Below are 22946 nucleotides of genomic sequence, written 5' to 3' on the forward strand. Positions count from 1 at the left end.
AATATGCTTTAATTCAGCAGTATATGTTCACAGTGTAAAAAATTAAATGTATTGCGCGTAAATAATTGCATTACGCGCAATAAATTTAATTTTTTACACTGTGAGCATAGTGTATTAGGTTGTAATCAGGAAGCACAGAAGCATACATACAATACGTTCAAACTATTCCCACCCTTTAGTGTAATAGGGTGTTTTCCCATTTCGGATAAAAGTGGTGCGTTTTACCCTACTGTAACTTAATTGTTTATCACCAGAACAGTTAGTTGTCATAGTTACTACACATGGTTTATTGTTGCAGCCAGCAGCGTGTCGGTGTCAGCTTGGACTCTAGTAGTGATATCCGTAGAGAGGTACTACGCTATCTGTCATCCTCTGAGATCAAGACGATGGCAGACGTTATCTCATGCCTACAGGATGATAATCGTCATCTGGCTGACTAGCGTATTCACAATGGCTCCCATAGCATACCTGAGCCAGCTCATCCCGACAAATCAAGGTACGGCGAGACATTGCCTCAATTATATATTATATCGGTTTATTTAATTAATTGATTCGTCTATTTAATAATTTAATTCATTCAAATTATCACGCATTAATAATCATTTCATATCAATATGTATTCAATTTTCTATTTTAATCATCTACCAAATTTTTAAATACAAGATGTCACCAAAATAGCTTACAGTATAATCGCAACTTTAAGCAGAATTAAAATAAAAACTATGCAAAGGTTGCCACAAACAACTTTTGTTTCTTACAGCAATCTGGTCAAAAATATTAATGTTAAACGATATGATAATTTTTTATTCACGATTTCCTGATCTTGTGTTTTATTTTAAACATTTGAAATTACTGCAATATTGAATTTGGAAATCATAAATTATTAAATAATTGCATTTTGAATAAAAACTTGGGAAAAGTTGTGGGTGACTAGGTACATGATGGGTTAGCCTCTGGATCAAGATCATGCAAATATAAAAAGTTAAATTTACCTGTTGCGTCGATGGATCCTTAACATATAAAATAACTACGGCCGTTTCGTGCTGCTAAGCGAGCACATCTTCAGGTTGTAGGAACGTTAAACCATGGTCTTCTCATCCGTGGATGGAGTCGTCAGCACATTTAGGACATTTGTATGTGTTTCGTGTTATGTGTCCTAAATGTGCTGACGACTCCATCCACGGATGAGAAGACCTACAACCTGAAGATGTGCTCGCTTAGCAGCGAGAAACAACCGTAGTTATTTTATAACTTAAGGATCAATCGACGCAACAGGTAAATTAAACCTTTAAAAATTTGAATAGATACTTACATTTGATTAAAATTCTTTCCAACCCCTATCAGATACAAACATAGTCGAAAGGAGTACTGCATTTACATAGCAATGACCCGATTTGCAATCACGTACTTATCCAAAATACAACGCAAACGTGCAAGAGAATGCATAATAATATGCATTGTTATATAGGACGAATGAATCGTTGAACTATTTGTGCTCTTACTAAATCTAACATTGTACCTTTCATAGTTTTCCGACCCACTTTGTTCATATCAGGCATTATGCTCAACAAACTAAGAAAAAAAATGTTTAAAAACCCACACCTCTCTGGATCTCCTGCTCCTATTTTTTTCTTCATATTACTGATAGTAATCTAGTTCTTCACCTTTTACCCATCTTTTATTTAATTTTAATTCTTCCAGGTCACCACAAGTGTAGGGAGATTTGGCCTTCCAGAACCATGGAGAGAGTATATAATATCTTCCTAGATCTCTTCCTCCTGGTCCTGCCTCTCGTAGGACTCATGGCCACTTACGCCCTCATCATACACACTCTCTGGAAGGGAATGAACCTCCAAAACACCGGCCAAGTAATTGCAAGTATGTATTTTTGAATGAATAAACTGTTTACAATTGGACAGTAGGCTTTATAAACTAAAAATTTCAGCACAAGTTTAACCATAGCCACATGGTTCATTTGAGTTATAATCAAGTGTTATTTAACGTCATTCAATACGTGTCACACCCTTTTCAGTCACATTTTTTACGAAAATTCCCCAACCAATTCGAGTAATTGCTTTCAAACTCCGGAAAGTGTTAGAGACAATATTGATAAGGAAAACATCTGCACAGAGTGAGCCATCAATCACCCTTGAGATCTTAGTAAATATTTATCTTATGGCAAACTTTAAATTGGGAAGTTTACCTCCACCTTGAACACTCCACTCAACGTTGTGGGAAACTCAGTAAACGCCACGAAAAAACTTTCCCCCAAATACTTATTAGTATTTACTCATTTCAATATTATTTAAGTTACACTTCCTAAAGGGTGCAAAGTTCATTTCGTTTTTCTAGAGTGTAAGACCATAAAAAATGTTTTTCTTTACTACATATCAATTTTATCAACCAACTAATAAGTTTATTTAAAAATATTGAAATGTTTAAAATTCTTCTTGCATATAAACTTAGAACAATAATTATCATGATTTATTTACTAGACATTAAAATACTGTTTATTGATATTACCCTGACCCAAAATTACATAAAAATTAATCCTTAAGAAAAGTAATACGCTAATACATATAACATCCTTGAAGTTTTCAATTCAATTCGGGATTCCAAAGTGAATCAAACTACAAGGCAAAGTAGGAGATTAAATATCAAAGCTGCACTGTTACAGGTGATTCATTGTACCGTTATGATAGGTAATGTATCCTAGCAGAAACTTATATCAATGACTTCCCGTAATACAACATAAGATTGTCCAGTATACATTTTCGGGCTGTGTTTGTGAACTGTGATCCATACTGCTCAGGTATCAATTGTGTGGGAAATAATGCTTAAACTATATATCAATTGAGGAAAATGTAACAGTCTTAAGAGTAAATACCCCCCCCCCCCCCCGAAGCAAACCTGTTGACTAACAAATTTAAATTAGTCTGATTATATTTCCAATTAATTTTATTTAAATAACGAGTACCTAGGGTTGATACTACGGGGAGGGTAATAAGGTGTGTTTTTAGTAAAATTTTAATAGGTTAGTATAAAATAAATAAATTTGCCAAGTTTGATCGAAATATATCCATAAACAAGCAAACTACAACAGTCTTCTGATTCTTTAAAAAAAATAACCTGATATTATAAAACATTTGTTTCTATAGCTGTAAAACGTTTTTTATACGTGTTTTTTTCTGAGTAGTAATAAAATTAACGAAGAATTTTGACTAATAATACTATTTTTTACATAAATATACTTAATAAACTCAGACGTACCAAACGGAAATCATCGTACCACTGGAAGCAATAATTATTGTAGGTGTTCACTGATGGTCGTGTTCCCAAACTTGATTGTTCTGACGAATGTTAATCTTTCCAAGCGTTCTTTATATGTCTGAAAATGACAGGCTCGTCCAATCACTGTGTCGAGAGTGTGGTTTTTAATTCAAGAGGAACTTTGATTAGTTTTGAGTTCAACGAGGATTTTAACGGTCGTTACACACAGTTTGGAAGGTTTAACGAGTTCAAAATTTCAATGAACGTTTACAGTGTTATTACAGCGAAATGTTATTGGCGTGTAATGGTTTGACATTTGGAATATAACATCCTATAGAAAACTTAGAGCTATTGGAAAGCCCACTTTTTTTATCTAATCCTTTAACCAGGTCCAGGTAGCTGAGTGATTATAGTTATCGCCATCAAATCTGAAGGTAGCTGGTTCAATTCAAAGCTAGATCGTTTCCACCCCCAGATGCCATTTGTCACTGGGCTATAAATTAAACATGCTATCTAACAATCAAAACGTGGAAAATGCCATTGGCGTGGAAAGCACTCACAACACACGAAATCCTCTTATAATATAATATTTTTATAGTGCTCGCCTGGTAATCAAAAGTTTGCCGGTTCAATTCTGAAGAATGTGTGTAGAGTTCTGATGGTTCGAAACTGGACCCAGCTTTTCTTTAATCGTTAGGCTTTCAACAAATCGAACAGCTGGTCAGTAACTAAGCCACACACGGCATCAAACTCCGTTCTACCATTGTTCTACAATCGCCCTTCACTCGTAGTTGGGTTAAAATACGCACATAGATGGCGTAGATGGCGCTCCCATCTCAATTGAACATAAATACTGCCGATTCTGTAACAATAATATGCCCCATACTGTTTTTAGTCATAATGTTTAACATGTAGTAAAAGTAAACTCCACATGAAAAAGATAAATTTATCATGCATAGAAATCGATATTAAATCACATAAATTTTACCTAATAGAAAATCATACTTTTTAGAAGAATTTGGTAGAACACGCAGACATCTGTATATAAAACGTTAACCAGTTGGTTTAACACACTCATGGACTGGAGCAAAGTTACGCTTTATCTTGAAGAAACGTCAAAATATGAAAAGGGTGGGTAGAGTCTAACAAGTGCAGTGTTGCGTGGAGTTTCAGACGATTAAATGGCAAACCACCTTTGTTGTCTGCTGAGTATGATGTTAACTCAAAAGTTTTTAAACCATGAACACGTCACTCTTACGAATAATAAGAACAATCATACTGATCTTAGTTTTACTTCTTACAGCCTTAAGTAACAAATTATTGTTATGGCAGAAAACGTTTATCATTGCCATTAACATAATCCATGTATGTTTATTTGATTTTAAAATAATACATAGTTTAATTTTAGATTTTTTGTTAAATTTCTCTCAAAATATTTAATTCGATTACTAAAGACCTTACAAATTAAATACAAAATCTTAAATATTCATTAATAAATCAATGCAAAAGCTCAGAAAACATTAGTATCCTATTTGTGCTTAACATCTCGATAGTTGTTCAATTCTGGATTATATGAGTAGTTTGGTTTTAAAATATAAACAAAGAATATTTTAAATCAAGAGGAAACATATTTAAGTATGCCCCATAAAATCACGTAATATATGCATTTTAACTAAGTTAGTGTTTTAAACTATTATTTAAAAATAAGTAATATAAAATAACCAAATAGGCTAATTCAAAAATTAAGTAAAATATAAAAAAATGAAATAACTCAAAACGGTAAAATATTTTTTAGAGGTTTCCATTATTTAAAAAGCATCACAATTTTTGAAGGAAATAAAATTCAAATATGTACGTGTTTAAGCATGAAATAAGAGAAAGCGATATTTTCAAATGCAATTTACATTTTAATCCTCCATAATTTAGTTTCAGGTAGAAAAACTAATATATTGAATACCAAGCAGGAAACTCTTTCTTTAATTGGAAACTTTAACTTATTGCTTTTAACTGAATGGTTAAATTAATTTAATGTTCTAGCAATTGAGTATTTTTTTAATAAAGTACCTTATCTCCCTTAGAACCAGTAATTATATGTTTTATTGTTGTTGGTAGGAGTTAAACTTTAAGAAATCCAAACGAAAACAATGAATGCCACTCCAGTTTTTCCAAAGACTTGAATAAATACACCCAGATTTCAATGGGAATGGGTTACTTTAGCTTGTTTGCAGTCTTATTTTTTGTGCTTAGAAGTATTGAGTATTCACTTAAATTATTAAATTGTTAATAGTTAAGATAAAAAATGTTTCGGTACCAGTATGAACCATGATAAGTTAGAGGCGATATATAGGAATACACCTGAGGCATTCAGATTATAGTTTCACTTTCAAATACGTAAAAAACCTTAAGCTTTTTTGTAGTTTTTTAAAACCTTTGTCTTTTAGCGAATTTCCCATATAGGGAATAAGCTATTACCGTAGGTCTCATGGTAAGACCTAGACCCGGGACCGATTTACTTTGTCGTTTTGAGGTCCAGCATAATCGAACCATGGGAACAGGGGTTTATGGGGGGTTTTATGGGGTAAAAATGGACCCATTTTCAACCCTAAAAGTAAAGATTTTGGCGATTTCTTTCTTTACCATTTTGTAGAGCTTAAAAAAAGAAATAATTAAGTATATTGAAGCGCTGTTTTATGCCTAACGGTCACGGAGAAAAAATGTAATTTTAAGTTCCCATGTTTTTCTTATGGAGAAAATGAAAACTGTTGTAGTTTACTTGTTTATGGATATACAGTATGTTGATAAAATTTGGCAAATTTATTTATTTCATTCTATACTATTGACATATGGTCAAAAAACACTTTTTACCTTCCCCGTAGCAGCAAACCTAAGCACTCGTTAAATCTAATGTTTATTTAAATTGGGAATAAATATGTCTTATTTATGGAAATATTTTAGTAAAAATCAGACAAGTTGAAATTCGCTTAGTCTGCAGGTTTGCTGCGGTGGGGGTATTTACCATCTAACGTAGACATTTCTTTGGTCGTCACTAATTTGTAGTCCAATTATATCACATCTGGGTCTAAACACGATCTCATATCAGTTTGTGTTTGGGTAAAAACTGTATTTGACAGAAAAATAAAGATTTAACAGTTCTTATTCATCGTATACATTACAATTAATCGAAGATCAAGTATAGGTTATGTGTTTTGTATGCATTTTTTTATTTATCAGTATAAAATAAGTTATAAAGAAAGCATAAACTGATAAATAAAACAATAATTCGAGGGATTTAAAACCAATCTGATTCTCAACCAGATTAAATTACTCGTATGCTATTGAAGTTCTCATTCAAAAACTTGGCCAACAAATTGGATCTGTGAGATATTAAATTAAACTATTCCATCCGTGTTTTCTCGTTATTCAAATTTAAGTCGAGGATTATAAAACTGTTTGCTGGCTTCTTATTGTCAAATTGATGATTCATTTTACAACTATCGTAAATGTGACGTCAATAGGGACTCGTGTTACTGCCTACAAACATAATTATATAACGACCACATTGCACGATTAAGACGCAAATTGTGCTTTGTGGAAGGTAATAATATTTTATCACTTTGTTTGTGATATATATTCATTCAACCGAGCTTGGTGTACACAACTATGTAAAGAACTACGTGCACATCAATACAGACATTATAAAAAATAGGGGGTGTAATAGACCCGTTACACCCCCTATTTTTTATGACGTGTGTTTTACTGATATACTATTATTCTGTTATAATCATTAAATAACCAAATTCTATCAGATTAGGTCCTCCATAAAAACATACAAATAATCTTAAATTTTCATTTTTTTGCAACATTTAAAACTGAAGCGACATTCAAGATAGTATAAGAAACAGAAGTAATATCACTCTGATTCGATTTAGTTTGAACCAATTTAACACAAGAAGCGTTTTATGTTCCCTACATTTATGCTACATATCATCTAGTGTGTTTTTGTATTGTAAACCAATAGATTATCACTTTGCTGATCAATTTTCTGCGTCTTAATCTTAAATTCGTGGTTGATTCCACTAACAAAGTGAAAGCAACTGTTTTAAAAATATAAAAATAAAAAAGGGCATTAGAAGTTACCAAAGTAGATAGGGTAGATGGGGATATTTAGTTGCCAAAGTCTAGACCAAATGGTTTGATTGTGTTTTTACCTTAACTACCAATTATCAATTATTTGAGATGGGGACGCCATCTAGGTACGTGTTTTAACCCAAATATAAGTCAAGGATGAGTCAAGGAATATTGTGAGATGATCTGTGTAGTTTTGTTACTGACTAAGGTCTGCTGAGGTCAGGATCATTTAAAGCCCAATGATCAGGAACAGCTGGGCCTTGTTTCATACCATTAAAAACTGACTTTTCTCAGGATCGAACCTTTAGATTGTTCTGAGCACTATAACCACTCAGCTACCCAGCCAGTTACTCTTATGTGACTTCTGTGCTTCTGCAATGACACTGCACTACACCTCCATGCTATTGGGGAGATTTAAATGTTGCACGATGTTATAAACATATTCATCACCAACATCACTGTTGAGATTTCTGAAAATATTCATCTTTCAGCGAACTTTATAAAGCACGTGAAAACTATTCTCAAGTTTTTGGACTCCTCGTTGAACGCCAAAAAGTTTATTTCCATTTCATAATTTTCTAGAAAATTGAAAACTTATTTTAATTTTTCAACGTTATTTCATTCTTACTTCATCAACATCACGCTATTCATTTTGATGTTCGTACTACTAATGTAGAAAACAGCACTGACTAAACAGTACTGTACTAGTAAGCTCAATTTAAAACGTTATTTAAACAATGTATAGAAATCACGAATACTAGAATAAAACCCGGTATGGATCATAAACATAAAGAAATGACGTTATTGGCCCGAATCCTATACTAATAGCATTAACATAATAGCAGTTCCAAAAACGTCATTTGTTTATGTTTATGATCCATAGTGGTTCTTTTCAAGTATTCGTGATAAAAATCATTTGTAAATCAAAAAGACAAAATTACATAGTAATCAATCGATCAAGATTGACATATAATGTGACATATGTGATATATTCATGTATCACATGATATATTCTTTGGCAGCACTCGTTGACTATTGTATAGGCCCACTCTCATGGACAGAAGCAGATTTGTCTATTTTCTTTACCTAATAGTATTTAAATATTTAAAATGTATATTCCAATATGCAAAAACCACTACTCTATTAGCATAAGCCTTTGTTATTACACACACTCTAAAACATATAAAACAAACCCGCTAGATTAAGAACACAGTAAATATTTACAATTTGTTATGAAAGAAAAAGGAAAAAGAGAGCTTCTCAAGGAATTTAATCTACTTTGCTTTATGTAAATGCGTGAATGTTCAGTGCGAGGTTATGTACATTAAACAAACAATTCTGTTTTTTCTATCTGGCTGAAAATTACTGCCACTGCCATACAACATAAGTTACGAATCCAAAGACGACGAAAAATTTTTAACTGCAATATTAGTAGAATGTAAATCGTTATACGGCAGTATCTTTTCTATTTCTTTCTTATGCATTTAGCGTTAAGTCTTGCTACCGAATACTCAGCTTTAAAATAAGTGCCTGCCACAAATCACCTTAGAAATAGTAATAATTTCTTGTACTTAGAATTGTTTCTTGTAAAATTTCTTTGATACTTTTGAATTAGTTGGACCTCGCCGACATGTTTTGTAAATTTGTGGAGGCCAAGCCAATGTAATATTATGCGTCCAGAAGAAAATCAAACGTTTGAAAGAGTTTTACAGAACACATAGACATCTGGTAATAGAGTGTTTACCAGTTGGTTTAACTCTCATGGTATTTTCTCATGGACTAGAGAAAAGTTGCGCTTTATCTTAAAGGAACGTCAAAATATGAAATTGGTGGGTAGAGTAAGTGCAGTGTTGCGTGGAGTTGCTGACGATTAAATAACAAACCACGTTGTCTGGCGTGTCTGACGTTAACTCACAAAGTTTTGAACAAAGGAAACATGACTTTTACGTCTTACGATTGGTGAGAGCACTCGTGCTGATGTTAATTTTACTCCTGACAACCCCTAAAAGACCAAACAAAATAGTTAAAGTAGTAAAAAGTTTGACATTTTCATAAACTGTGTTTATTTTACTGTAAAAGTATGAACACTGTCCAATTAATAAATATTTTGACATACATAACGCGTTTCTTATTAGTAGTCTTAAATATTTGTTTTGCACAGTTTTAATTTAAATATTAGTTAAGAGTATTATTGACGCCATCCATCCAGTATCACTGGTCAAAGATGAAGGGATTAAGTATGAAGTATGAAGTATATTTCGTACCTAGGGCCAAAAATGAGGTTTTACTGGCTCGAGATAATTTTTTAAGTTCGAGGCGAAGTCGAGAGCTATTTACGAACGCTATTTTTCACCAAACTGTACAAAATTGAGAAAATATATACAATAAATGGGCACTACTATTCACAACTAAAACTTTAAGGTTATGTGAAGAAGTATTTAAAGGAATCAGCAAAAATAAAAATAAATAGTTTCTAAGCAGCCTGGACAATAAAACAAGGCTATTGCAATGCTATGGATACAACTTGTGTACATATACATTTTATGTTTTAAATAAATAAGTGAACAGCTGATTTTCGGCCCTAGGGATGTAAAAACCTGCTCGGTCCCCAAATGATGATGACAGCTGGCATGGCCAGCAAAACGTAAAATCCAACCTCCAATTAGTGTTTGTAAAAAAATCAATGTCTACTTATAAGCACAGAATGTTGCCAATTAACTACCGTTTTATGGCCTATCAGGGATTATTGCAGATGTTTTCCACAGCATATATAATTAAAATACAGAATTTTGAATTCGTCCTCCAGGTGGGAAAATACCTAAAACCTAACGATATTAATAACCCAGCTAACGCTGGAAAATCACATAGAATAACCACGCATAAAGCTGTATAGTAAACAGAAAAACATGCAAAAGCATAATGAGACTTGAAACAATACACAAGGTTAGGAAAAAAGTGTTCTCTCTTGAGCCAACATCTTGTGAAGATGTGCCCATTTTGTTCGAACCACCGTGAAAACTTGTTTCTTACTAACTTGTGGTGGAAATGTCAGCAATAATCCCTCAATCGAATATAACAATCACCACCAAGAAATGGATTTCAAACAAAGAACCGTGTTCTTTCATAATTCGGATTGATTGCAAAGTATTTTAATTTCGATTACAAATCTTATTTCTATGAAAACAGAGTATTCAAAACAATTATGTGGCTACAAACGATTAATAATGTGATTACATGATGGGATTATAAAATAGAAAAGAAAATTCACCAACACATTTTAAATTATTTCTAGTAACATATAAATAAAACATCATGAACATAAAACAAGATGAATGGTCTTCGATTAGGCATCTTATTGTCTATAAAAAGGGAAACAAATATTCGCAAAGGAACTATACATTTCCTTTCTTCCAAATTCGTTTGAAGGAAGAAAAGTATAAAATGAAGTAATATCTGAGACAATAATTCATTCATAATGATTTTCAATCAGATTAAGTTTCTTGTCATTTAAAGTTCTCAATTTAAACTCGGCTAACGAATGGGATCTGTGGGATATAATTCCACTGGAATTATTTAATTTCATCGTATTTCCCCGTTATTCAAATTAAAGTCGTGAAGAGTAGTTTTACTGGCTTCCCATGATCAAATTGATGCTTCATTTTACAACTACAGTATCGTAAATGTGACGTCAATGGGGACTCGTGTTACTGCCTACAAACTTAATTATATAACGACCACATTGTACGATTAAGACGCACATTGTGCTTTGTGGCGGCAGTAAATGTGTAGTATAAAACACCCTGTAAGTTATGTATTTTTATAACTGTACTAAATGTTTAGGACCTATATCAATAAAGAAAGTGCAGTGTACAGTAGTAACAAAATGATATTTTTCCACTATTAAGGTTTCAATATATCGTTTTAGATAAAAGAACACAAACATTTCTTTGAAACGCGATACATCATCGTGGATAGGTACATTTAAATACTGCACACTATAATTAAAATTTTAAAAATATTTTCCCAGCATTAAAATTTACATGTCGCTCAAGTAAGTAAACAAGTGTTTTTTTTGTTTTTTTTTTTTACTTGTAACCTAAAACATCTTGAGTATTTTGTATTAAGAACAAACTATTATCGATTTGCTAAAGTGCAATATTTGTAATTGGCCAGATTTGATCCCGTGCCACTGACGTTGCAAGTGCCAAGCTTTTACACACACGAATACCCCCGCCGCAGCAAACCTGCAGACTAAGCGAATTTCCATTTGCCTGATTGGATTTAGACTAAAATGACTCCTTAAAAATATCACATTTATTCCCTATTTAAATAGAATCAGTTTAACACATACTTAGGTTTGCTGCAACAGGGAGGGTAAAAGTGTTTTTTTATGTAAAATATTGATAGTTAGTAAGAAATAAAAACATTTTCCAAATTTGGGCAAAATATGTTAATAAACAAGCACACTACAATGGTTTACTTATTCTCCATAAGAATAACATGGGAATTTTTAAATTAACAATTTTTTGGAATTTTCTCCGTAACCATTAGGCGCATTATAACGCTTCAATGTACTAAATTATTTGTTTTTTTTAGCTCTACAAAATAGTTTGGAAAGAAATTTCAAAATTTTATGTTTTTTGGGTCAAAAATAGGAAAAACCCATTTTTACCCCATAAAAGCCCCCATAAACCCCTGTTCCCATGGTCCGATCATGCTGGTTCGCGAACTCGTTCGAATAAACGTAGGTTTACACGTTTGAACCAAATTTCATCAAAATCGGATCATTTTTGCTTGAGTTATCGCGCTAACGGACACATATATATATATATATATAAATATATATATATATATATGAATTTGAACGGATGGTGTTTTTGGCCTCTAGGGACCTCAAAACGAAAAAAAAATCGGTCCCGGGTCCAGGTCTTACCATGAGTACTACGGTAATAGCTTATTCCCTATATGGGAAATTCGCTAAAAAAACAGTTAAACAGAGTTTCAGCTAACATAACATGATACAAATAACATTATCAGTTATTTGCCAATAACATAATCGATAAAAATAATCGTTTCCTTTCATGTTGACGTTTTAATAAATATTAAACTCTCCTACATAATTCCTTACACAGGAATTAAATAACTACACAGCTTACAAATATTTTGCAATAGAGTGCGGTTTGTTGGTTTGAGAAAATAAGTTTATTTTTTATTTTACTACGTCCGTGCTCGTGTTAACAAAGTAAACCGTGTTTCAGAATTCATTAAGGTAACAAATTATTAGGCTGGAATTGTCGCCAACACCTGTATTATTTATTGCACCAATACCTTTTACGGGTTTTGGTACTTTGTTGAAATATCAGACACTGTTAAGCTACGTAGCTTATAATTGAATTCGTTACAATAGGTTACGTTTCCAGCGATAAAATAACTTGTAGACGAAGATAATCTTTGTATACTGTGGATTTTATTAGTTTAAAAAGACGGTCATGTGGCCTGGTTACAAAGTGATTGGTAGTGATGGGTAGGCTCCCTATTTATTAGCCGACTTCCCCACTACCAACAAAAGGAGGAGGTTCTCAATTTGTTTGTGGCGATGTTTTTTTTTTCTATGTATGTTCACCAATTTCTGTGTGATTCGTTTACCGATCAGTGTGGTTCCACCACCAAAATAACCAGGAGAGTTTCTATTTGGTACCTTATATATTATGTTTAAGTATAATATTTGTTTAGGTAAAAAATTCTGAACACCTTAAATATTCAACATTTATTTTGTTTACATTTGTGCAGATTGTTTACATTTGAGCAGAGAAGGCAATAAATAATAATAACATTCCTACAGCTGTTAGTTGAAACCATTTAAATGAAGCTACAGACAATTCTTCATGAAACAGTTGCTTCATATTGATCAATAAACTATTTCTTGCCATGGAGCCTAAATGAATTACATTGAGAAAAATGCATTTTGTTTTGGTTACTATAAAAAATGTATTTCAACGTTTGACCTAATTTGTGTATACAGTAATTCTGTTTTTAGTATTGAATATTCTGACTTACAAAAACATATATGTTTCAGTGAATAGCTGTATGATATTGACAAATAAAGGTGTATTGTGAAAACCAAAGCATTCGTAAAACAGGCCTAAATATAAATCAAATGCAATTATTCCTTACACTACCTAAGAAGTGTGACAGTGCATAATCGTCAATTGTCTTAAAAGTGTTAAATATTTTAATTAGCCTACTAAACATGCATTTGCAGATGTGGAATGTTTATTGATATTCTCTACCCAGTTACTATATCATATCAATACTATTATGCCTGCTTCGGAAAGTCCTAGAGGAAGATGATTTGCAATTTCGACTAGGCTATATCTTGAGCAAACAAAACCCCCTACATGACTTACACCACTTTTAGCTGAACCAATCTTTCATATAATATTTTCCAAAGGTACTATACGAAATGTACTATGGTGTTAACGACCAATTTTCCACTTTTGAGAGATTTTTTAGTGCTGGTAGCTGAGGAATAACTTTCATATTGTTCCAAAAGGGTTGAGACGTTACTGTATTTCTTTTTATAATGTAGGACACCTATTGCAGGAAACGATTATGTCTGACATTTCAATGTATCTAGAAAAGACAATTAGTTGTTCATTAGGCCTAATGTAATGGACAACTCTTTCTTTCTTAAGGAATATCTAAAGATGTTTATTTTCATACCCATCGATTAGTAACCTGAACAGGTGACTCAAGCAGTTTTAAAATAATGATTGTTCTGTGGAACTTTTGATTGTTTCAAACAGTTTTGCTAATAAAAAATCCTCAAGTAATTAATATATAAAAAATTATACAGTCACTAAAAATCATGAAATAATTTATTTTTGTAAAAAAATACAACCGACTTCAAACGCTCTAAAAAGAATGAAATAATTTCAATAAAGTAAACTTTTGTATTAGGCAAGCTCACGTATTTCAAGTCGGCGCGGCTCAAACTGCAAATATGATTGAAATTAAATATTGTGTTTGTATTTTGAAAATCAATAAATTGTAGCTGGATAACATAAATATATCAAAAACATGCTGAACTGTTTTGTTTATATATTAAAGGAAATATATTCTTGTATTTGATGTTTACTTCAGAATAAATGCATTATGAAAATAACACACACAAATGTTCTATATGAATAGGAAAATAATTTAGTTTGATATTATGATAGGGAAAAGAAGCTAGTTTAGTATTAAAACGTTACTTTTTCAAGTTAGAAACATTTAAATGCGTTATAATCTTTTTAAAGATACTCGTTAATACCACTATAATGCCGATCTCTGATTACGGTAATAAAATAACACTTAACGCATAACTATGAAAAAGACATGCAGATTAACACCTTTAGTTATAGATAGTTACCTGCAATATGGACACCCTCTTTCAATTTTGTATCAAAAATCATCATAGAGCCGCGCCGACTTAAAATGCGTGAGCTTGCCTAATACAAAAGTTTACTTTGTTGAAATTATTTCATTCTTTTTAGAGCGTTTGAAGTCGGTTGTATTTTTTTACAAAAATAAATTATCTAATAAAATTTTTCTTGACCCAGATTTGAAACTTCATTGGACTATCAAATTCTGTGTAACAAAAAGTGAACGAAAATGTCAAACAGTTTGGCGAGTCGGTGGCTTAGTCGGAATCGTCACGGACTTCGGGCCCAAGGCAGCGATGTCGGGGTTCGGAGGATAATGGTCACTGCAACTACTTTTTATGAGTATAGTTCACCCTCCTACTGCACCGGCTTACCACTTGCTTTGCTGGATACCTTCCTCGAGCAGGTCCATATGGTACGCTCCACCTCAGCTCGGAAATCTCAGCTCGGGCTTCAGTAGCTATGTTGCGCCATTGAACAGCGCCGCGAGAAGCACTTGCAGACGTTTAAGTCCTCTCGAGTTACTCAGTTAACTTTTAAAATTTGTTTCATCTGAACAAGGTTTCATACTTCTTACATTCAAATCTATAAAAAAATCTCATGATTAAAATGCTTTAGAAAATGCTTATTTTGAAGTATTTACCAGTCACTACACACTTAAATTTCTACTATTAGCACAAAATTACATCCGTACAAACCCACAAAAACACGAAATGAATAAAGTAACATAAATATATTTTCAATCGGTTAAGAACTAAGCCGACAGTTACGAAGATCCTAAACCCTTAAATTAGTGCAAGGCGGACAGGTAGGACGGTCCTTTAACAGCCGCCAACTTCTAAAAAAAGTTATATTGAGCAGTCCTGGAAAAAAACCGTTCCGTTTAAAATCGTGTAGAATTACAGCACACAATATTAAAACACCAAAAACACACAACCTTTTTATTACTTGCATTAATCATATTTTGGGGAGAATGCTGAAACATTATTCGCCTTTTTCACAATAAAAAAAAAATAATAGAATTGCTGTATATATTTATTGATTAAGGATAAATCTGTATAATTGGTGTCATTGTCACCTTATCTGTCTCATCGTATGGTTACAATATCAATAACATCCAAATATTTGTTACGTTCTTATTGGCAGTACAACTAATTACTAAATGACATGTGTAAGAATTATACTAAACCAGTTTTATAAACAAATCTTCATGGCAAAGGCTAATTAATTTACCTGTCGTGGCACTACTATTAGAGTGTTTTTCATACATCTTAAATTATGTTTCAGTCTTTCATTGGATTAATCATTTACTTAATACACAAGATGGTTTTAATACAATGTATATTACACTAATTGTATTACTCAGTAAACAAATAATACGTTATTTATTTACTTTAAAAAAGTTATTCTACTCGTAAACCTGACGTTGATTGATGGACACACAATTTTTGATGCAAATTCCTCTTTCCATATCATAAATATATATTGGTTCCAACGTTAAACATATTATCATATATGTTTATCAATGTAATATTACATTAATATAAGTCTCCTCCATCCATCTATGAAATTGTTAGCCACAGGTTTTATAAATACATACCAATTTCTATTTTGTACACATATATTTAGATTATCATCCTTTTTTGTTAGTCGCATTAAAACTACAAAAAAAGTTGTTTCTATAAGGGTAAAACGCTCACAGAATATTTTAGTGAATTTCCCATACAGGGTATTCTCATTGTATGAACTAGGCCCGGGACAGATTTTTTTTCGTTTTGAAATACCAAGAGTAAAAAAAAAACTTTCGGTCCAAATTTGATGAAATCTTTAACAAACGTGTAAACCAATATTTGACCAAGTTCGCGAAAGAAAAAGATCGGACTATGTAAATATTATTGGTAAAAATGTGGTTTTCCTTTTTTGACCATGAAATCATAATATTAGAAATTTTTTTTTTCAAAACATTTTGTGGAACTTATAAAACAAATAATTTAGTATATTAAAGCGTTGCACGCCAAATTTAGACGGAGAAAAGTTCAAAAAACCTTTCCATTTAAAATTCCCTATATTTTATTGAGTATTACACTGTGGTTTAATTAGCTTCATTAAGGATATATATATTGTACATTCACCTATTGGGTCTGATGATGTCTATCGATTGGGGTGTCCAATCGAAATCGATCACCACTTACCATCTTTTAAATGTATTTACCGTATTGTGAGTAATCAGTATGAGTATAATATATATTTTTATAGGTGTTATTTGACGTATTTATAAAATTTAAATTTTTTTCATTTCATACTAAACTAGTGAGTTTTTACTATAAGCACACTTTATTTCCATCCCTATAACAGTAAACCCAAGTACCATTCAACCATTATTTTATTTTAAAAAGGGAGAAAATTGGATATTTTATTGGAATGTTTTAGTAAAAATCATTCTATGTAGTCTATTTCTAAATAGTCTGCATGTATGATGCATCGCAGGTTTTTATAAGTCTTAGCCGTTCCACCCGGTGGATGGAGAATTCACGCGCTGGGTTCAAAGATTTCTCCAGTTGTCCAAATCTTGGAGACAATACGGTCTGTCAGTTACTAGATCTTTACGGGTCCCCGGAGGCTGTTGCTTGGTTGTTACGGAGGGGAGGATTTGGAGGGAGGTTTTGGAGGGAAATGCCCGGTTTCCCTTTTACGATATCATGTCTCATTTTACAACTGTCGTAAATGTAACACTGTGCGTCCAGACAGTGTGTTATTTCATTTTGAACGTTTTTCATTTAGTCGACCGACTATTGATTTCCACCAAGAAGTCACAAACAAACCTTGACGTTTTGTGACAAAAATGCTCTACTTGTTGAATTCTTGTTTAACAGATGCATATTATTGGGATTTCAATACTTCTTTGTGCATTAGTTAAGTGTGAAAATACTGAACGCTTTAGCACTTACAGTATTAAATTTGTATTTAAATTTGACAAAAACAAGGAATCAAAATTATTATAAAAAAACAATGATCAAAAGGCGTAAATTCTTTTTTGTAAATCAATAGCAGTACATTGCTTATTAAAATAGTTTTGTTTAATATACGTGTCTCTATTAAAATGGCTCACTATGCTTATTGTTTACTAAATATTTTGAAATTAATGAGCTTTTAATGATATATATCTAAAATAATCTAAATAGATTTTAGCACAAGCACAAGCCCATCTTTTATCCAGTACAAAATGGATAATTTCAAATGCTGATAATAAAACAATGTTTATTAGTATAGGAAAATTGCATCTCGGGTTTCACAACTAAATATATATTCTTCATGCTGTATTTGCTATAATAATACAGCCATTACTATTGATCAAATTAATGTTTATAGGTTATTCTGCTTAGGTTGGTTGGAGAAAAGATATCAAACCTAATCAGTAATGTCCAATAATTCTAGGCATATGTTGAATTAACTTAATATCTATATTGACAAAGTTTAATTGATATGCTCTTAAATTCGCATGAATAGCGTTCCCTGCACACATTTGGAATCGTTTTCTTCCAATTCCAATGAATACATAATTACAAGTATTTAAACTTATTTTTGAGCTGAGTTGTTTGCTATATGCTGTTTATTGCAGTGGATAAGTGAAAAATCAGTGAGAATCAATGAGGTTTGCCATAAATCCCCTTAAAGCTGGACAATTCTTTGATAATCCTTCAAGACATTGAGTCTTGAATGTGATAAGACAGTTGAAATACCTTCGACTCAACTAGGTAAATGTTATTGCCTGTTGTTTTCCTAATGCCCCCCCTTTTAGTAATAAAGAATTCGGTAGTGAAATCTTAGTAAACATTCCATGCCGATTCAAAGCAATACACATTCAAGAACGGAACCGATCAAAAAAGAAAAATTTTCAATAAACTAAACAGTGCACCCAGCCATAACTATAAGGGTTGAAAGGTCAAATGTTCGTAAAAGGTTTTACATGTAGGCATGATAAGAAAACTCCATCAATTTTAAACTTTTATGCGTTGAATTTGTGTAAGCTTTTTCCGTTTTCTTATTTCAATTTTGAAACAGGTTGGCAGACTGACAACTCAGTCAATTTAAATGAATTGTTTTGCTTATGTAATCAAAATATGAATGATTTATGTTTGTTTTAATATTCTTCTATTTAAAATATTAACTTGATATAAACAAGTTTAGAGTCTTCTTGGCGATCTTAAGAACATATCCATATTTTATAACAGAACCTTGGAATCCATTCTTGTATTTTGAATGAATACTTTAATCTTGAATATTGTACCTTGAATCTTGCTTATTACATACAGTTTTTAGATCTGGAACCTAAGAGTTTTATATTGTATATACCTCAAACTTAAAAGTTTTAACCGTGAACCTAGACTGTTTAATATCTTTGTTCATCTATTTCCTCCCCCAGCCACGGAGATCTTGCGACCAACGTCCAGCATGAAGATCAAGTCGTCCACAGTGTCGGGCCCAAACTCCTTCACCTCCAGTTGCCACTGGTCCGATCCCCAGGACTCCATGAGACGTTCCATCACTGCCAAGGTCCTCACCAAGAAGAAGAGGGTCGTCAAGATGTTGTTCGCTGTAGTGGCGGAATTCTTCATTTGCTGGACCCCTCTTTACGTCATCAATACGGTATGTGGTTTGGTTAAAATTACTTTTATTCATTTACTAAGTTTAATGCAGTTCAACCAACTGAGTTCGGTTTGTGAACAAAGATGTATACAGGGTAGAAAAGGGTCTCGGGACAGTTAAATATTTGAAGAAAAATATACAAAACTTGGTACAAAGCTACTTGGCGTTAAAATCGTTTTAACACAATTATTTAATGACGCTACCTGCTCAGGGGTATGGCCCGATAGGAGTAAGAAGAAAATATTGAATGTAAGCAGAGTGTTGTACGTAAATACAATGCCGCAAACTCAAACTGAAACTGACAACCAAGTAAAAAATTGTAGCCGTTCAAATATTGTGCAATTTTGAGTCTACAATTTTGAATCTTTGAACCGCTGCCATTTTTGACTCAGTTGTTATTTTGAGCTCCCATTTGCGGCATTATTAATAATAAATCAAATATAATAATAAATTATCAAATAACAAATACCTATATTTTGATTTACATATCAACCTATGCTTATATGGATTTCTTCAGATTTCTAGCAGGCGCTTCTCAGATGAGGTAGCGTATATTTCATTGTATTGCAAACTCAACGAATCTTTGAACGGCTGTTATTTTTGACTCGGTTGTCCGTTGAAAATTGGGGTCACGGCATTATATTATAAGTACCTTTAATTTGATGTAAATATCAACCTGTTTAAACATTTAAGTTAAGATTTTATTCTAACTCCTGGTGGAACACCCCCCACCCCCTAAGGAGATAGAGTTTCACTGAATAATGTTAAAATTTTTTTTTGCCCAGTTACTTTGTACCAAGATTTATAACTCTATCTGTATTATTTTAGAAATATTTAACCGTCACGGGACTTCCTTCCACCCTGTGTATCTAGCAGTTAAAAAAATATATTTACCCCTCACAAATACTACTATTTTGGAACTATTAAAGACTTCTCGCATTATAAAACGACAATCCGTTAAGTAGATTGATTTCTTTGACTTCACGTACGTACGTAATGTAGACATGTGATTGAATACCTCAAGTATGTTAATCCTCCAGCTCGTTCGCATGTCATCACGCAAGGATTTCCATAATTTAGATTAGAGAATTTCACAGCTCTTAAATCTGATATGAATTACTCTATCCAGTAATTAGTCTACACAGTAATTGGCAAAGCTAATAGCCAGTGGAATTAAATTACTCAATTCATTGAGCCATATTTTACATGCAACACCTTTAGATTGGCCTTTGGTGTGTTTATAGTCATAGTTAATAGCTTAATCCTCGACGTGTTACTTTGTAACTAAATTCATTCGCGACATTTATTGATGGTGATACTCCAAGAGTTTCTTATGACAGTCTGGAATCTAAAAATGTCAATGACTTTCGATTGCGTTGCATATTTCCCCAGTTTCCCCTTAAGGACAATATTAATTACAGGGTTAACTTAGTTTTTTGCAGTTCACCCATAAGAGGCCAAGGAAAGACCTGTAACTACATAAGATATGGTCGTTTCTACTATTCTTAACGGTGTTCTTTAGTGTTAGGCTCAGTTCATGGGTATGTGGTAAGGTCCGTTCGCCTAGGGAACAACAGACGTTTAGTCCTTCAGAAGTGGAGAACTTTTTTCGAAGACTAGAACTCCCTCTACAAAAAAACATATGAAAATTATTTGTTCATACTACTATGCCAGGACACACGCACCTGTTAACGTACTGTTAAGCCTCGTTCACGCGGTGCGAGTTTACAAGCTACTCGCCAGCATGTAAGAAGCCGGCGAGTTGGCGAGTGTGCTTGTATTCGTTCACACAGAGATTGCCCACTCGCCAACTCGCAAACGTGTAGAAAGACGCCGGCGAGTGCGCTTGTAGTCGTTTACACGATGCTTTTTCCACTCGCTCAGTAGCTAGCTTGAACCAAATCCTCCGACATCTTTGAATAACATGCGCACAAGCACAAGCAACTGTGTTCATACTGGGCTACTTTACACGCCTACTCGCTCAAAAGCTGGCGAGTTGGCGTGTAAAGTAGCAGCAGCGTCAACTTTTTCCAGAGCTTTTTTACAAGCAGCTTTCGAGCGAGTACTTCGTTCACACTGAGCTATTTTACTAGCTGCGTGTAAAAAAGTCGGCGTGTAGCTTGTAAACTCGCCCCGTGTGAACGGGGCTTTAGTATACTTTTTTACTAGTCAGTTTACAGTGAAACAAATTGTTCATGTTAAACCCCCTGTTATGCTATCTGCCACTAATTACTGTATGTTACTCACCTAGGTGGCGTTGTTTGCTCCGGCGTTCGTCTACAACAGTCTAGGGTTCGAGACCATCAGTTACTTCCAGCTCTTAGCGTACTCTTCGAGTTGTTGCAATCCCATCACTTACTGCTTCATGAACTCTAGCTTCAGAAAGGCTTTCCTAAAGTTGTTCAAGTGCCATCGCTCTGAGAGGGCAAAACGCACTTTTTGACCCGAGCCCAGGGTTCAGTCACCCTGGGGAGACTCTACGTGTTGAGTGCGGAAAAAGACAAAAGTGTCAAATGTGTGTTTATTACCAAGACTTAAGGTAAATGCACCAGTAGCTGACAGTGCTCCAGAAGCTGACAGTTTGAGTTTCTTAACATTATAATGTGGTCTCTTAAAAATATTTACACATGATTGCATTGTTAGAAGAACATATGTTTATTCTTGATTTGTTTACAAACAAATCAGTGAAATTTAACCCATACTCGCTGAATGGTGGTGGTTTGAAAGCGACCCTGTCTGTACACATACATTTAGTCGATTCCCTTAATGAAATTGTTAAGAAGGTAAGTTTGGTTTTTTTGTCATTTCGCTAAATTTCTTAAATAGTATTAATGATTAGGCTCATTATTTTTTTCAATTATACCTTTGTTGACGATTTCATGATAAAATTGGGGTGTTAGGGGTTTTGGATTTAAAATTATATCAATGTCAGACTTTGGTACACAAAAGCCATACAAGTTCCACTAGCTGACAGGGGATATTTGCTACTTGCACAATATTAAATTGGTTTTACCCATCGAAATTTGCATGCTATTTATAATTTATGTGATCTCACATTTTTATAATATGATTTTAATTTTTTAATTAATAAGCCAAATCATCTTACAAAATATATATATTTTTTAAATATGTATAAAATATATATATATATTTTGATGTAAATATTTTTTATTTTAAAATGTGTAAAATACATTTTCTTAATAACGTTTTACATGATTTTATAATTTAATTATTAAGTTAGATTTTATTCGTCTTATAAATTATAAAACCCTTATTAGGTTTAGCAGCTAGTACATTTATAGATCCAGTGTCAGCTACTGGGACAACTGACAGTCAGCTACTCTGGTACAAGCACTTTTTTCACTGTCAGCCACTGGAACACGTACAAAGGTTGAATTAAGTTTAAAAATGTTATAAAATATATTTAAAAACCCCTTTTTGTATGACAAATTTGAAAACTACACTAAATTTAGAATC

The 22946-nt window shown here is 32.9% G+C and overlaps 1 protein-coding gene across 1 annotated transcript; it reads left to right on the forward strand.

The window, feature by feature from the left end:
* Positions 1–341: 341 nt before the first annotated feature.
* LOC128990862 (cholecystokinin receptor-like) lies at positions 342–22545 on the forward strand. Its single transcript, XM_054413485.1, has 4 exons — positions 342–496; positions 1702–1878; positions 19246–19469; positions 21721–22545. Exons 1-4 carry the CDS (start codon positions 415–417, stop codon positions 21910–21912), a joined length of 675 nt encoding a protein of 224 aa, XP_054269460.1. The 5' UTR covers positions 342–414; the 3' UTR covers positions 21913–22545.
* The last annotated feature ends 401 nt before the right edge of the window (positions 22546–22946 follow it).

Source organism: Macrosteles quadrilineatus, unplaced genomic scaffold, assembly GCF_028750875.1.
Source record: "Macrosteles quadrilineatus isolate MER2022 unplaced genomic scaffold, UCM_ALF_1.0 Scaffold_3__2_contigs__length_128488019, whole genome shotgun sequence".
Classification (NCBI taxonomy): domain Eukaryota; kingdom Metazoa; phylum Arthropoda; class Insecta; order Hemiptera; family Cicadellidae; genus Macrosteles; species Macrosteles quadrilineatus.

Excerpts from the sequence above, each read along its gene's own strand:
- LOC128990862 (XM_054413485.1), top strand. The coding sequence starts at position 415 with ATGATAATCGTCATCTGGCTGACTAGCGTATTCACAATGGCTCCCATA. Across the intron at positions 497-1,701 it reads GCTCATCCCGACAAATCAAG|GTCACCACAAGTGTAGGGAG; the intron begins GTACGGCGAGAC and ends TAATTCTTCCAG. Across the intron at positions 1,879-19,245 it reads CACCGGCCAAGTAATTGCAA|CCACGGAGATCTTGCGACCA; the intron begins GTATGTATTTTT and ends TTCCTCCCCCAG.